Source organism: Saimiri boliviensis, chromosome 11, assembly GCF_048565385.1.
Source record: "Saimiri boliviensis isolate mSaiBol1 chromosome 11, mSaiBol1.pri, whole genome shotgun sequence".
NCBI classification, from domain to species: Eukaryota; Metazoa; Chordata; class Mammalia; order Primates; family Cebidae; genus Saimiri; species Saimiri boliviensis.
In genome coordinates, this window is record NC_133459.1 from 54929676 (window position 1) to 54947849 (window position 18174).

Sequence of the window (18174 nt, forward strand, 5' to 3'; positions counted from 1 at the left end):
TCCAGATGTGGTTCTCTGGGGTTCAGGTCAGGGCTCAGAGGTATAAAACATAGTTTATGCTTATATATGCTGTGGGTTTGTGTGTTTTTTTAAAATTAGAACTTGCATTAATCTCTAACAAGCCTTAACCTCACCCTTAAGCTTCTGTGCCCAGAGATAATTTGGTGTTTGAGGCATGGTTTTTCCAAGCTCATCATTTGGCAAAATTTACTCATTGACCTCACATGAAGTGCTCTTAAAGCTATGGAGGTTCTGGAAGTGGCTGCTGCTGAAAGGCCTGGAGTGGAGACGCTGGTGCTTCCGGTCTGACATTCCCTGAACTTGACGGTAATGTGGCATAAGTTTGTTTCAATAGCTTCCCATCTTCCTTTTTAGGTTCAAACTTCTTTCAAATAGAGCCATAGTGACTGAGAGATAAATAGGCCATCTCATCCCATTCTTTCATCTGACAGATGGGGAAAGTGGAGTTCAGAGAGGGAAAGTGGCAATAACTCTGCAAAACAGACATGATCACCTCCACTTTACAGAGGAGTACACTAAGGCTCTAAAGTTATGTAACTCGCTCATGGTTTCATAGCTAGTCATGATGCAGCCAAATTTGATTCCACATCTGCTTGATTCCAAAAACAAAAGCTGTCAATGCTAAACCAGGCTGGCTCAAATGTGATTCTCCCCAACACCCCAGGGAAGCCATGAATCCAGGCTGCATGAATAAAAAAACAGCATGGGGTGCACCCGGGAGGCCAGTCTATTTCCCTAACTCCAGCACTTCCTGAAGCCCAATATAAAAGCCCTGGGGGAGGGTCTAAGGGCTTCTTGGACTGACTGCAGCGTCTCCCACCTTCTCTTGTGGCCCGAAATGGTGTCCTTTCAACTTCCTTTAGAAAGTTTTGCAAATCACCCGAGCACGGTGGCTCATGCCTGTAATCCCAACACTTTGGGAGGCCAAGGCAGGTGGATCATCTGAGGTCAGGAGTTTGAGACCAGCCTGACCAACATGGTGAAGCCCCATCTCTATTAAAAATACAAAAATTTGGCTGGGCATGGTGGCTCATGCCTGTAATCCCAGCACTTTTGGAGGCTGAGGTGGGTGGATCACCTGAGGTCAGGAGTTCGAGGCCAGCCTGGCTAACATGGTGAAACATCATCTCTATTAAAAATATATTGGGAGGCCGAGGTGGGCAGATCATGAGGTCAAGAGATCAAGACCATCCTGACCAACATGGTGAAAACCCTTCTCTACTAAAACTATAAAAATTAGCTGGGCTGGGGTGGCGTGCACCTGCAGTCCCAGTTACTCAGTAGGCTGAGGCAGGAGAATTGCCTGAACCCGGGAGGTGGAGGTTGCAGTGAGCCAAGATTGTGCCACTGCACTCCAGCCTGGCACCTGGTGACAGAGTGAGACTCTGTCTCTGTCTCTCTCTCTCTCTCTCTCTCTCTCTATATATATATATATATATATATATATATTTAAATAAAAAATAAAAATAAAAATACAAAAATTTGCTGGGTATGGTAGCACGTTACTGTAATCCCAGCTACTCAGGAGTCTGAGGGAGGAGAATCACTTAAACCTGGGAGGCGGAGGTTGCAGTGAACCGAGATCGCACCACTGCACTCAAGCCTGAACAACAGAGCAAGACTCTGTCTCAAAAAAGAAAAGTTTGTAAATCAGCCGAGCACAGAGGCTCACACCTGTAGTCCCAGCACTTTGGGAGGCCAAGGTGGGTGGATTACTTGACCCCACGAGTTCAAAACCAGCCTGGCCAATATGGCAAAACCTCATCTCTACAAAAAAATACAAAAAGTAGCTGGGTGTGGTGGCATGTGCCTGTGGTCCCAGCTACTCAGGTGGCTGAGGTGGAAGGATCACCTGAGTCCAGGAAGCAGAGGTTGCAGTGAGCCAAGATCCACTGTGCTCCATCCTGGGTGACAGAGTGAGACATTGTCAAAGAAGAAGAACAAGAAGGAGAAGGAGAAGGAGAAGAAGCAGCAGAGGAGGAAGAAGAAGAAAGCTTTGCAGACCAAATGTTACAAGAGCTGAGATTTCTCTGTAGTATCACATAAGCATATGCCCTGGCAAAGAGTGCTGTACACATTTTTTGGCCCTTATCTTCACAGGTTGTTTTAGGGCAAGATAATCTTAGAGCTAAAAATAGAGCTGTGTACATATACCTTGCATGTGTGAGTTGTAAGTGTTGAATGTGTGTTTGTACTAGAGTTCTGAAGAGTGTATATGCACAGTGGGGTGGGAGGTGGGGGATATAATGATATGCTAAGGAGAGGATGGATTGATGGATTAAGGAGGCTCGCCTTCTCTTCTTTTTTAGACACAAGGTCTCCCTATGTTGTCCAGGCTCCTCTCGAACTCCTGGCCTCAGGGATCCTCTCACCCTGGCCTCCAAAAGTGCTGAGATTGCAGGCATGAGCCACCGTGCCCAGCCAAAGGAGGCTCTCCTCCCTCCCTCTCTCTTCCTTTCCCCTCTCCCTTTCCCCTCTCCCTTTCCTCCTCCTTCCCTCTTCCGGCAACATGGAAGCACTACAACTTTTTCCTCCCTCTGAGTGATGCAAATAAACCTTCAATCAAAATATACTTCTCACCCATCATCCCCATAGAGATCTCCAGCTGGTAAGGAGGTAATTGGAGTTGGGGGCAGAAGGGAGGGGATATCTCAACCATCAAAGCAAAGGAGAGAGACGGTCTCCTTCAGGCAAAATTTAAGTTAGGGTTAAGAGGTAATACTCCTTAAGTTCATCCTGAAGAGGTCTGGTTTTTGTTTGTTTTTGTAGCGTAGTACAACAAAAAGAACACACAACGATGCTAAAGTCTGGCCTGCAAATACCTTTTCTTTTCTTTTCTTTTCTTTTCTTTTTTTCTTTTTCTTTTTTTTTTTTTTTTTTTTTTTTGAGACAGAGTCTTGCTCTGTTGCCAGGCGCCAGGCTGGAGTGCAGTGGCACGATCTTGGCTCACTGCAACCTCCGCCTCCTGGGTTCAAGCAATTCTCCTGCCTCAGCCTCCCAGGTAGCTGGGACTATAGGTGCATGCCACCACATCCAGCTAATGTTTTTGTATTTTTAGTAGAGATGGGGTTTCGCCATGTTGGCCAGGATGGTCTCAATCTCTTGACCTCATGATCTGCCTGCCTCGGCCTCCCAAAATGCAAATAACTTTTCTGTCTCTTCCTGACAGTGGAACTTTTGTTACTAAACGTCTTAGATTCAAGTTGGAGAGGATAATCAAAACTACACCTCATCAGGTCACTAAGAACCAAATGTCATAGAGTAAGTAGACATGGTGCCAGGCACAGAGCAGGCACCCAAAGTGTGTCAGAATCTTCACCTGTTATACAGCTGTCAAGGCCACAGTGCACAATGCTGGCTTCAAAACAATCCAGTATTTTTCTCTTGGAATAAAATGAAGAGACATGAAAAAAATGAACACATACCCGGTTTCTCTAAGCACTTTTATAAAAACACTGAGATTACATTTTTAAAATTGTTTCCAGCCCCTGGGTAAAATATACACATGGAGCAGGAACCTAGTATCTTTGCTGAATTTTCCTTTCTAAGAGCAAAACAAAAACAAAAAGATGAAGAATGAAGGGAAGTGCTATTCATGAACATGTAAAACTCATGTTAAATATTGTCATAGGTTGGGGCCCATCTTTCAGCTCTGTATCCTTGGTAATGGGAAGCCAATGTTGGCTTACTTTAGAGGCCTCTACACTTGGAAAGGATTGCAGGAAAAAAAAACAAAAAACAAAAATAAAACAACCTCTCTGTTGTTTTTCCCAATTCCTAATTATGCTTTTTAAATAAGTTGAAATAAAAATATTCTTTTTCCAAACAGTTTGTGCTCCTCTGAGCTATGTCTGACCTCTCAGCACCTTCTCACTCTGAACTCCACCAAAGCGGCTGAAAGCAGGAAGTGCCTTGGCACACACGGACCTCATTCAAGGGGAGAGGAAAGGCAGGGAAGCCCACGTGTAACTGACAAAGAAAAACAGACCAGCCCTCTGTCTGTACGGCAGCTGGAGGCAAACAGGGCACTTCACCTGCATTGCCCGACAGCCTGCAGGAAATCAGAGCAGACACGGCCATGAGAAGAGCAACATGGGAATCAAATCATGGTTCCACCACTGGTTGAAGGAACTTAAACATGCAACTTTTCCTCTCTGGTCCTTGGTCTGTGGATTTGAGAAATGGGGCATGGATTGTGTGCTTCACAGTGCTGTTATGAAGTCACGCATTCTCACGGAGCAGAAGTATTTTGCAAAACTCAAAATTATTCTAAATACTTAGGTAATGATAATCCTTAAAGCCCTTCCTTCAGTATAATATGAAGAACTGACATGGTGAACGTTGGGCTTGAGCAACAGTCCTGGTGTTTAAGTAAATTTTGGCAGTTCCCTTTAATTCTCTAAGCCTTACTTACCAATCTTTTGCCACAATAGATTTTCCAAAAACGGTGCTGGCACCCTAAAATGTTATATGTAGGTTGGTGCAAGATTAACTGTGGTTTTTGCCATTGAAGTAATGTAATCCAGGGGTTTCTGTAATGGCAAAAACCTCAACTACTCTTGCACCAACCTAGCACAAGTGGCTTTATCACTTTAAAATTTCAAAATGCATCCTTCCTGCTTATCAAGCAGCTATGGCAAATACTATTTTTATTTGAAAAATGGGGGGAAAAACTGGAAAGTGAAATAACTTCTGCTAAGGCGGTGGCAGAGCTTAGATTCACACCCAGCTTTTCTAACTAACCTCTTTTTCAAGGATTTCACAGTGATGTCATGCCCCTAACTCTTTTGAGGGCTATCATATCAGAAGGGATTGAAGCTGGGGCTGAGCACTGTTCAAATCAAAGGGTGGGTACTTACCACCAAATACAGCATGGTGTACATGGAGAAGGAGGCATGGCCAGAGAAGAAGGACTTCCTGCAAGAGCAAGAGAGGGCCATGAGAGGGCCATATTCACATTCCTGATACACACTTGTCTGTCTGTCTTCCCTCCCTAGACTGTAACCTTTAGAAAAGGCACTATTCCATGTTCATTTTTGCATCCCTGGTAGTGTTTTGGACCCATGCCTGGAGCACAGCAGGCACCCATGAATTCATGAATAAACAAAAGAATGAATGAATGGACTTACCAGTGCTATTATCAGAAGTATGGATTTACATATCCATCTCAATCATCTGACCGTGAGTTCCTCAAGAGTAGGAACTATGCTTTATTCACCCATCTAAACCAGAGCCCGGCTAGGAAGTGCTCACTGAACTGCACTGTATCAAAGGGGCCCATGCTCTGGCCATGGGGAGGTGGTGTCTCACCTGGCTTCCTGGACTTTGCTGTCATCCCCTCTGCATCTGTAGTTCTGAATGTAGCCTTCAGAGCAGTTGATCTGGCTGAAATCAGGGTTGCAGACACTCAGGAAGTGAGGACGCAGGCGCCCTATGGACACTTTGGCAATGTCTGTGAAAGACTGGCTGATGGCACAGCCAAAGAGAAAGCAGCCCACTTGCTTATAGAGTGCTGCCACGTAGGGGTTCTGAATCGTCGACCGAGACTTCTTCAGGTAATAGATCCGGTAGAATTCCCCTGTGATGATCTAAAAGGAATCCAATAGGGGAATTAGGTAGTATCAAGACTCATCATCAACACTGATGCTGTAAAGGATATTTAATGATATAGGAGAACATTCAGTATTTGCAAAGGAGTGTCCTAATTTTCTATTTATGAAATATACAGACACAAATATGAACAGAAGGAAAGATCAAAGTGCTAACATAGTTGGGTTTTTTAAGCCCAACGTGACCATATAATACCTTTGTAAAAATATACAACCAAATACATTTATATGTCTATATGTGTGTGGGTGTGTGTGTGTGTGTGTGTGTATATATATATATATATATATATATATATATATATATATATATTTTAAGGGAGAGACAAATAAGAACTTAACCATATAAAAGAAATACTAAATGAAGAATCAAGGACAAGGTTAAGCATAACTATGATGTCACAGGGTCTGAGCAAATCTCAGGATTCTGGGATTGGGGGTAAAAGATCACCGACAATGACCTGACCCTAGTAAGGGCCTCAGCCTCATGCTGACATTGGCCATGGGGAGAGTTTCTGTATGAAGAGATGAATACACCACAGTTAGGTCCTGGGGAATCCAGATTCTGTCGCCAATCTGGTGTCCTTCAGCAATAATCTACACCCTCCAAGCTTCAGCCTCCCGCTCCATAAAAGAAGGGTGTTCACCTTTGTAGTTAGTTGTTGGTTCAAATAGGATAACATTAATGGGAAATGACCTGGATCGTAGAAAGTAGTGCTTTTATTTTGCTTTGTAAAAGCATAGTGTGGTGAATGGAACACCAGTCTATAAACTAAGAAACTTGCAGTACGATGCCCTTCAGTGTTTGTGAATTTCCTCTAGTCAGCCTGTGCTGTCTTCTCTGATCCTGACGATCCTTCTCAAATCATTCTTGATTTTCATACTGTATCTATGATATGATGCTTAGAGGAGATTTATCACTACTAAAAACAATCCACCAAGTACTGGTTACCTACTATATACCAGACATTGCTTTTATATTCTTTATGTCATGAAATCCTGGTGCTTAAGATAGCTATCTTGACATCATTTATATCAAGAATGAGTAACAGCTGATGCGTTGTAAAGTAAACAGCTATGATGTGTACAATCACATACGCTGCTGCCTTTGTCTTAACTCTACAGTCTAGCCACAGCTACTTCCTGGTTGTAACCACAGCCCAGAGACAGTGATGGCCAGCTTATCACTCACCACAAAAGACTCTTCACACTTCCTCCCAGGACAGGATGATGAGCTACACTTGCCCTTTCAGAGGGCAGAGAGCATGTGCACAACCACAAGGGAAGCAATAGGCTGGCATATCCAGACACTCCTTTGCAAAGGCTCCCATTATTCTTTTGTAGGGGAGGAAGACATGAAGTCTGATCAACGTCCTTGAGGACTCCAAAGTCTGGGGAAGGATGACCATGTAGGAAGGAAACACCAGCTGGGCTCAGGGACAAACAGGTGCAGCAGTAAGAACAGCTCCTATCACTGCCAATGTTGACACAGTGAACTCTGTGTTTATAAATGCTTTATATGTAAGAGCTACATTTTGTTTTCCCAGATAATACTGAGTACAATTCCGTATTAGATGAACATAGTCAAAGGCCACTCTAGCCAGCATCTTGGCATAGCCATTTCCTGAGAGAGCAAAACTAGTATGTGACCCTGCCTAGATGCTCAAAGACTATCAATTGAAGGAACAAATGAATGAAAGGGAGCAGAACGGTAGTCGTCATAGTTGCCTTATTGCAAAATTGGAAATATCCCCTAAACGTTACCAAGAACCCTTTGATAACACGTTGCAGAGATTAAACTCTGAGAAGCATGGCAATTCATTAATGAAAGAGACTATTATATTTAGAAGAAACTTAGGTCCAAATTAGCTCACATCTAAAGATTAAACCCAGGTGCACTGACTCCCTGCCCAGCATTCTTTCCTACCATTCATGATCTAATTCCCCTTTTGAACCTGTTTATACATTTACCCTATGTAACCTCACAGGCAAACAAGTTCCAGATGTTTATTATCGCAATCATGTTCTCTTACTCCTTTTTATTCTTCCTTATTTATAAATTATATGAGACTTTATATGCAGGGGAAGAGCACTGAACTAGGAGTCAAGTAGCTCAGGTTCAAGTCCCTACTTGTTTAGTGAATTTGGGATAAATTGGTTTCTCCATTTGCAAAATGAGGGCGCTAGACTCTGATGTATTACTTCATAACTGCAATGACATTTTTCTCAACTCTCCTGGGCTATGTCCATCATCTACTACTAGCCTGCTAACCAAGCACAGGTAATAAACAACAGCAGAGGCAAGTTACTTGCTCAGAGATGACACCACAAGCAGGGAGCAGAACCAAGGCCCCAGGCAAAATCTCTGACCTCGGATTGCTCCCCCGTTCCCTAAACCAGCCACTGCTACAGATTAAGGAACTGTTTCTAAGCAGGCGTGGCCTGAGGATCAGTCAACACAATTTCCTGTTTAATGCTGAGAACATGTGAGTTTCCACTGCAAATTAGCATCTCTTGCATGAATTTACTGATTAATCTCAGATGAGTCACCTTTCTGCTCTAGTCACGTTAGGGAGAAGGGGTTTCATTACAATTTAAGGATTCTGTTCAGCTCAAATATCCCATAATTCTAAAACTTCCATTTTTAGTGCCATACTTTTTTTTTTTTTTTTTTTTGAGACAGAGTCTTGCTCTGTCGCCAGGTGCCGGGCTGGAGTGCAGTGGCGCGATCTCGGCTCACTGCAACCTCCACCTCCCAGGTTCAAGCAATTCTCCTGCCTTGGCCTTCAGAGTAGCTGGGACTACAGATGTGCGCTACCATGCCCAGCTAATTTTTATATTTTAGTAAAGACAGGATTTCACTATGTTGGCCAGGATGGTCTCGATCTCTTGACCTCGCGATCTGCCCACCTCGGCCTCCCAAAGTGCTGGGATTACAGCCGTGAGCCACCGCGCCTGGCCACCCTCTTAAGAAAGTAAATTGCAAAGTAAGATGTTTCCTTCACTCATGAGAAGACAAGGGAATGAAAAGGACATTTTGCGGTACCTCAAATTCTTAATAACCATGTCAACAGCAGCCATCTCTTATATTTATTTTGTACTGTAATTTCATTTAATCTTATCTGTGAAGAAGATCTCCCATTTCACGGATGGAGATACGAAGGCTCTGGGAGACAGTGACTTTTCTGAAGGATTTGAGGCTCGTAAGTGACAGAGTTGAGAGTAGAGCCCAGGTATTCTGACTCTTAAGTTCAAAGACCCACAGCAGACTACAGTGAGATAATTTTATTATTTCTATCATTACTAAAACCAATTTCCACTGTAGAAGAGCAATTGCAGGTTTTTAAGGAGAGAGCCAGGCTGAAGCCATTTAGCAGACACATGACTCCAGGACCACATGGCTTCTGGGGCAGCCTTGACAGATTTTGGAGTTAATGAGCAACAAATTATGTATTTTCTCCATCCCCTTGTACAGAAGGGTCGGGGAGTCAACAACACAGCCATAAATCATCATTATGAACCAGCCGGACTTGGCTTCTTGTAATCCTAACCCTTAAAAGTCTATTTAATGAAATTTGGGCTGTGAAAGGGAGCCTGAATACCTCACCTCTACAGACGAGGCGAAGGCTTAAATTGTCCTCCGACACGTTACGCACCTAACTCTAGAGTCCTAGATTTACTGCTTTCGGACTTTATTCATTACTCACAGTGTTTTTATTCCTGGGTAATAAAATAAATTATCCCCTCCCCCTCCCCCTACAAAGGGTCTGTCCCCACTCCCAGACTCCTGCCCCCAGAGCCCTCATTTCTGCCTCAGTCAGCAAGGTTCTGATATGTAAATTGTACTGCTGAGAAAATGCCTTCAATGTTGATTCCTTTCTGAAACAGCAAGCAACAGATTCTGGGGGTGATGGCAGGCTGCCAGGCAAGCAGAGAATTCTCCCCTACCTGCCTTTTAAAGCACTTGGCACAGAATCTGGAAACTAATAAAATGGAAAAGCATGGCAATTAAGCTACAAGGGGACAGAAAGGGATCAGTCCTTCGGCTGCAGTTTGCAGAGGTTGGCTCCAGCTCCAAGACAGCTCCTCTTCCTGTCTTTTCTGCTGAAAAAGAGCTCAACTGTCCACACATTCACAAATATTTAACTGTTATGGAGAGGAAATATGAAGAAAAATTAAGACAGACTTTTGGAAAACGATAGAGCATGAGGTGGTGAAAGAAGCAACAATGTGTAACCAGAAAAACCTGAATCTTGCCTATTGCCTTAGGCATGTGACTTTACCTCTCTGGGCTTACAGTGTCCTCATCTATAAAATAAGGTTAATAATATCTACCTGGCAGGATTGTCAGGGAATTAGATAAGGTGATATGTCAATCACCTGGCACCTAGCCGGAGAGACCTCCAAACGTTAACTTTTTTCTCCCTCCATTGGAGAAGGGGAAAACAAAAAACAAAACACAACCACGAAAACATGTTTTGTAGAGAACGTCTCTTCCAAGAGCTCCTTGGACAATACCATACCTAACTGAAGAGTTTAGAAGCACTACCCCCCCCAGGGTAGGATCAGAAAATGTGTGTATGGATGACATTGTTTTTGATAATTTTATCTAGCATGCCTTTTTTTTTTTTACACTTTTTTTCTTTTCTTTTCTTTTCTTTTTTTAATATATAGAGATGGGGTTTCACCATGTTGGCCAGGTTGGTCCTGAACTCCTGACCTCAGGTGATCCACCAGCCTCCACCTCCCAAAGTGCTGGGATTACAGGCGTGAGCCACCGTGCCCAGCCTAGTATCTCTTTTTCAGCAGATCAATACAGAAGCAAAGTCTAAACCCAAAGCAGAAGGGGACAACCCTACTCTACTGTTTTGTGTTATTTTTAACATTCCATTCTATTTATAAATAATCCCAAGAAAAGTAATATTTTTGCACAGCATCCTAACAATCTCTCTTTCAGAGACCGAGAACTCATCTCCCATCTCTGGGTATGAAGGACAAACTCCTATACTCTGATCTGCTTACATAGTAATATTTGTTTAGTACTTAAAGCTTACAAAGCACTTTCACATCCACTTTACTGTTTGCTTCTCACAACACCCTAGGAATTACTAAATTATTACCAACACTTACATGAATGAGTATGCTGAAGCCCTGAAAGGGCAGTGAATCACTTGATAAAAATGAGACAGCAAGAAGACTATCCCTGAAGCTGGGGCTTCCCCGTTCTAATTCCTGTGCTGTCCCCAATAGCATCAAGCTCGCTTTCTCTTAGAAGTCCTACTAGGCAGTAGCATGTATGTCTCCAGAGAGACAGATGTTCACAGAACACCCAATAAGGGCCTGTCATCTTGAAAGGCACCTGCACCTCTCAGTTCCTGCTAACCACAGAGGGTCAAGTTATTCTTCTACATCTCAGTTACCTAAGTTAGTAAACTTCTTTCTGCCCAGAAAAGATTAATTCAACAAACTGTTGATGATGGAGAATCATAAAGGGAGAATCACATTTCTCACTTTCGTTCTCAGTCCCAAGGGAAGGAAAAATGTAATGTATCTGGGTCTTGTTTCTAATGATGTAGACAGATGTATGGCTGTATTTTTTCTGGAGCTGATTGCTCCATCTACGGCAATAAAGTGCAGTTAACTAGAACTAGTTGATTGGAAATTTAATCTCTGATTCTTCTTTCACTTGGTTCTCATCTTCAGCCTTTTTCAGGAGATCAGTGCCTCACCGTCTGGGAAAGGTAATGAAGACATAGAGGTAATGAAGACACCAGTGTAATTTCTGGGTTTTACGGGTAAATCAAAACTCCAATATCTAAAATAAAGACAGTAAAGAGGCCAGAGATGGGCTACAGAAGCTATTTACAGTGGCTGCCCTGTGCCCACAAGTCTCATGAAGAAGAGTATCTGAGGCATAAAGCATCATTATTTTCCCAAAAGTCAGGGCTTAGAGCCATGGGCCTCCTGAATACCCATCTCTGCCAGTCCATGCAAGACTCTCCCGGCTGTTATTTCTGCAGCATTGCCTACTGCAACCTCTTACTCTTTTTTAACCCTGAATTTCCTAGCCTTCCTTAATATCACACCACCATGCTTTTTGTTCCTATTTCTAAATTTATTTCTCCTTCTCCTAGTGGTTCTACATCTGGCTTCTACCCAATAAATGTGGATCTTTTCTTGGATTGTGTTCCTGGCTTTCTGCTGTGATCTCAGCTGCTTCAATAGCTTCAATTATTACCCCTATGAAGATGACCTTCAAAGGGCATCTCTCTCTCTAGCTTTATCTTACCCCTTTCCCCTAATTGACCCAACTCCAATCTTCTGCTAACTCTCCCAACTGGAGATGTTATTAGCATGTCGAATTAACCAAGTCCTAAGGTCACACCCATTCCCACTCCTGTCCCAAACATCACTTCTCTTCCTTCTTAGACTCTTTCCTCTCCCTTATCCCATTGTCCATCCAACTTTGGCAAGGTCTCTCACATCTATCTTTTTCTCTCTATCCCTTGCATTGCCACCACCGTGGTTCAGGCCTCATCCTTACCTTGGTTAGAGAATTGACCAAGCTCACTTAAAATACTCTCATCCACCTCTAGCCAATTAACTGGAGTAAAAACTCCTCAGCATTTAGGGATCTTCACGATCTTTCTACAGTCTTCTTTTCCTACTGTAGCCTCGTCTACTACCTTATATTCCATTCATCCAGCCAAACAGGTCTGCTCCACCTTTCCTGAAAACACTTCATTGTTTTGAAGTCTCTAAAATTGCTGAAGCAACTCCTTCTGCCTAGAGGGTCAGTCTCTCGGATGAAAATCTCACTCATCCCTTAAAGTAGAGCTGAAGTGCCAACTAGTGCACAGGGTTAGAGTTTGGCTCTGACTTAAGAGTCTTGTACAACTGAGCTCTCTGACTTCATCTATAAAAATGAAGATGATGACAAAGGCAAAAGCAGGGTTGTTGTGAAAATTATATGGCATGAGCGCTCTGCGAATGACAATGATGCCGAAGCCCTGGCATAAGCCTCAGCCTTTAGTGCTCTTCCTCTGAACTCTTTAGATCTCCGACAATCTGCAGCATTTGATACGTTTTGTCCTGGAAGCTCTCCCCTCCCTAGTATCCCCCTCCGTACTCTGTGTACTGCCCTGACTCTCTTCTTATTCTCAGATTAATGCTTTCTTTTCCTTGAGGGTCTAATCCTGTAGTCAGTCTTGTACTTGCCTTGAATTCCCTTTGGAACATTAAGATCCAAGAGCAAGATTTGTATCTTACGCATCACCTTATAGGCCAAGGTGCCTATCACAAAAGCCTGCTTGTCGTAGGGGAGGTATCACCCAGCACCTTCCTACACACAGCATGTGATCACCATCATACAAACCACTGATGCACACTGTCAATCTTAGGCAGTCATCTGCCCAGTGGTCTAGATGTTTTGTCTTCTTCCAAACATTTAGCTCTCCAAGCCCAGTAACTAAAAGCTTTTATAGCTAACTAAATAAAGAGCACGCTCCACAGCACAGGCCAGAGCAGGCCTTCATTAGCGTCTGTGAAAGCACTTAGGCTTGAAAGCCAAACAGACCTAGGTTTTAATTCCTGATCCCCCATTGACTAAGCAGAGTAACCTCAGGCTAGTCACTTCACCCTTATAAGCCTCAATGTCCTCCCTCATTTGTCAAATGCAGTAAATAATACCAATCTCACATAGCTGTTGAAGAGGATTTAAGATAAGACATGAGTTTCTGGTCCATTAAATAGCTCATAAATGTTATTTGATTCCCCACCCCATCCCCAACACGCCCTGCCCCTTACAGAAAGTATTTCTCGACCTCCTAAGCGTTATCACTTCAAATGGAGAATATCATCACCTTCGTATGAGATACATTTTTCAAATAGTCATGAATCCCTAAGAGCTATACCTAACTAAGGAAGAATTCCTGCTGTTCTCACTTCTTCCAGGACATGAGAGTGAGTGCAGAAAGGGAACAAATGATAATTTAGTGCAATCTCCATGCCTGTGTTTGTTAAATCACAAATAGATTCCCCCTCCCTGTTCCCCCAGGGATAAGAAGGTCTCAAAAGAACTCTGTAGCCGTCTGATCAGAGGACAACACAGTTGAAGGATTAATGTGGCCTCTCTCTGTTGGTGGTCTTGGTAATTGCACAGATGTAGAGGATTGTAAACTGGGGGACTGGGTCTCCCACTAACGCACCACTGGGCCAGCACAACTGCACTTTTTTCAGAGTTGAAAACTCGACTAGCCTTTAATGAGGAGGCAATGTTGGGGAACCTTGTTTTCTTGGCAGGGCTCTTGTAGATAAAGGGAGATGGAGGGGTGGGGAGGAACTAATGAAGTCCAGATGTGGGCAAACTGAAGCCTGATACTGAATAAACAAGTCTTGCAGGTACTAAGCTCTTCTTCTTGTCTCTCCAGCAAGAAATTTGCATGTGGTACAGAGAGTGTTCCCATGTGCCTCCTGGTGCATAGTTGAGACTTTAAAGAAGAAAACAGGACATTTTTCTCTGCTCCATGAATCCTCTGATGTCTTTTGGCTTAATGCTTTTGGTTTTCTGCCCCCAGGTTATGGCCTCTTCAGTGATTTTCACAAACATATATTGAGCACTAAGGTCTATGTCTCACATTAGCAATACCAAATCAAGTTGGATCTAACTCTCCCCTGTGCAGCTAACAGGGTAGCCAAGAAATAGACAAGTAGACAGACATGGCAATCAGACAGTGACTACAGCCACAGAGGTGGACCCAGAGTTCTCTCTGACCTTTGGAAGGTCGGGGAGGAGACAGCTGAGGAATGCTTCCTGGAGAGAGTACCTACCATGTGCCCAGAGGAAAAGACCTGGCCTCTGTCTTCAGCAACCTATTGTATAGCTTTTTTTTTTTTTTTTTGAGACAGAGTCTCACCCTGTCACCTAGGCTGGAGTGCAGTGGTGCGATCTTGGCTCACTGCAACATCCACCTCCTGGATTCAAGCGATTCTTCTGCCTCAGCCTCCCAAGTAGCTGGGACTACAGGTGCATACCACCACACTCAGCTAATTTTTATATTTTTAGTAGAAATGGGTTTTCATCATCTTGACCAGGCAGGTCTCGGACTCCTGACCTTAAGTGATCCACCCACCTCGGCCTCCCTGAGTGCTGGATTACAGGCATGAGCCACCATGCCCAGCTTAAGACAGTACGTATTAAAGGTGTTATTTGCCTGCTCGAGATGGGGCAGTTGCTAAGTTTTATGACAAGAGACACAAGCAGCTGGCTGGGCTGAGGTTCGCCACTGTGTCCCCAGGACCTGACACATCAGAGGTACTTGATAAGTAATTGTGGAAGGAAGGTAGGCTGCAGAAGACAGCAGAGGATTCAGAGGACTCAGGGTCTCTGAAGTAGGGCCATGCCACTACTTAGTTATGAGAGAGTCACTTGATATCCTTGAACCCCAGTTGACTTAACTGTAAGAATCTACCTCCCAAGATTCTCTTCTTCTACCACACACAAAGAAGAGCATGCACATAAAAGCCACACTGTAAACTGTATGACACTGCAGAAGATGATTCATTCTCATCACATACATCCTATCACGTGATTTGACAACCAAAACAAGCCTATAGCATTGGTGAACTGTTGTTACCAATTTATAGAAAGGGAAAGTGTAGCTCCAAGGGGTTCAATGCCTCTTCTGTGGGTGAAGGGCAAATCACAGAATGAGGAAGCCAGGAAGCTGGGACACGAACCTAAGTCAAATGATGCCAAAGTTTGATTTTTTCTCTTGCTAGGAATATTGTTACAGAAGTCAAATTCAAGCAGGGTAGCAGTTTTATGGCTAGGGAGAGAAGGGGATTCGCCCATGACTCAACCAGGCATCAATTCCTAGATTTTTTTTTTTTTTTTTTTTGAGATGAAATCTCGCTTTGTCACCCAGGCTGTAGTGCAGTGGCACAATCTCAGCTCACTGCAAACTTTGCCTCTCAGGTTCAAGTGACTCTTCTGCCTCAGCCTCCAGAGTAGCTGGGACTGCAAGTGCCAGCTAATTTTTGTATTTTTAGTAGAGATGGGGTTTTGGCCAGACTGGTCTCAAACTCCTGACCTCATGATCCGCCCACCTCAGCCTCCCAAAGTGCTAAAGTGCTGGGATTACAGGCATGAGCCACTGCACCTGGCCCAATTCCTAGATATTAAAAATCTGTATAAACCCCTTTTAGGGTCTGAGCGAAGCAAGCACTGAACCCATGTATATTGAAAATGAATACTTAGCATTGCCTCCAATTTTCAGTCTTTGCCCATGATACTCTTTGTGATAGAGTGCAAGACGAAACTGAGAGATAGGAGATGATATTTTACTGTTTGCTCCTAGTCTCATTGCTGCTAGAGCCATTAAGCCTTTGCAAGGCAGGGATAGGAACTGTTGCTTTGTGGATTTGGAACGAATTCCTATTATGCTATAATTCCAGAATCTGAGATACATCTGAAAAAGAGGTCAACATGACTAGGTTTTTCCATATCTCTTGCCATTGAAAGGTGTCTGCTTTCTCCATAACACCCGATGATTTGCATCCCTAAACCACACTGGTCTACTCTGCTGCCGTTCCATTCCTTTGTTGCGGGGATCATCCGAATGGAAGCAGGGGCATCCAAATCAGTCACGGCCTCTCTTGCTGTTTTAAACAAACCTGACATTCAGCAGGAGAAGGTTCAAGATAGCAAGCAGCAGGATGATGGGTCAACTTTCAACTCTGGGGCCCTCCACACTCCATGACTGTCACTCCTGTCCTCTCATCAGAACTGGGTTCTGGATGGGGCCAGCTGAGAAAGTGGGACATGTGTCATCGTCATCATTGCTGTTGTTAAATGTAAATTCTCCAGCTTTTCCAGAACTGAGCATAAGAAAGTAATTTATTCCCTCCGCCTCTGAAGTCTTTGTTTTGACCTTTTTCTGTGAGTACCCTTGGTAGTTAGGACAGGTAAGCGGGCTAGTTGGCTTCATTAGGAGCCCCCAATTCACATGTGCCTCCAGCTGAACTGCAACAGTAGTTGGACCAAGAGGAAAAAAAGTCCTATTGCAAAAAGGCGTATGAGTCAAGAGACCTGGGTTCTAATTAAATAACTACAAGAAAAGAGTGGGAGAGGTGTAGCTAAGGCTGGGGTTCCTTTCCTGACTATATTTTTGTCACATATAATGTCTGGCTGTCACTTCACCATTTTTTGACTCTGTTTACTCCCTTAAAATAAAAATGGCTAATATTTACTGGGCATACCATAGTTATCAGGCATTGAGTTACTTCATATACATTAGCTCATTTACTTCTCAAAACCTCAGTAAGTAGACATACTATCTCCGTGTAACAGATGTATTTCCTGATTTCCTGAGACACCATGAGGTTCATTTGCCACATGGTCCACAGCAGAGGGGTTCAGGTCTGAACCAGGGCACGTGTCTTTAACCCTGTGCTAAACTGAAAACCGTAAGAATACCTAGCTCTTGGGGTTTCTTCAAGGGTGAAATGCGTCCACATTGTTCATGTATCTCTCTCATACACAGTAGCACTGGACAAGAGATAACAATTATTGCAGTACTTTCTTTGCTTACGTTTCTCTGGAGCTATAGGAAAGCACCATCTAACCCATTCTGCTGCCATTGTATGGGTTGGGGATGCAATATAGTTGCTCATTGCATAACAAAGCCACAGCACATGACTGTCTCAAGAAAACCTGGGAGGTCAGAAAGCACAATAATTAAAATGTCAACGTGACACAAGGAAAGGGGCAAGAAGTTCCCAAAAGCACATTTTTCTGAAAAATGCTGGCATCCCTTAAGGAGAAAGCGATTGGCCTTGGCAAGCAGCAAGCGAAGAGCTGCTGACCTGAAGCTTTGCTTGAGGAAGGAAGGATGGGAGGAGACATATAAACTCCAAAGAAGCTACTTTAGCATTTTCCTTTGCCCATCCTGGGGCCAGGTCAGAAAACCAGAACCACTCCCAACTAAAAGACTCTGCATGGTCCAGTGATCCCACTGTTGCGAAGTGCAATTCGAGGCATTACGGCATTCATTTGATTCCTACAGCGATCCCTGAGGGAATCCAAACAGCAATCTCATTTTACAGATGAGGAAAATGAAGGTTAGAGAAATCAATGACCTACCTAATTCACATAGCTAGGAGAGACTCTCACAAGGGTGTCTTTCCACTGCCCTGTACCTTGGAGCAGCCCACTAGGCAAGCTGGGAATAATGCCACAGAGAGTGACAGCGTGTGACATTCCTGTCCCTGTGCTTTTCTTATCTCACTGCACTCTTGGGTATAGTGGGTTCCTTTGAAGCATTCAATGAACTGATCCTCCAACTTTCAAAAACACCTGTTCAAACCTCAGTACGTGATACTGTGCAATTTATTTGCCTGCCATGACAAACACCTTTTTCAGGGAAAGCCATTCTTCCTAGAGAACTCAAGCCCACAACTGTCAATTTGGAGCACATAGGAAAACTAGACCTTTCATTTTTCAGTTTCTGAACACAAAGATCCTTAGTCCACCTTTAGGAAACTACTA

General features: G+C 43.6%; 1 protein-coding gene across 2 annotated transcripts in view; it reads right to left on the reverse strand.

Annotated features, from left to right (window-relative positions):
- PLPP3 (phospholipid phosphatase 3) overlaps positions 1-18174 on the reverse strand; it is an 87610-nt gene that overhangs the window by 25914 nt on the left and 43522 nt on the right. For both annotated transcript variants that reach the window (XM_074380876.1, XM_003921512.4), the window contains exons 3-4: positions 5332-5609; positions 4881-4938 (exon numbers count right to left, since the gene is read on the reverse strand). In XM_074380876.1, the coding sequence (XP_074236977.1) occupies positions 4881-4938; positions 5332-5609 (336 nt within the window). The remainder of the gene's footprint in view (positions 1-4880; positions 4939-5331; positions 5610-18174) is intronic.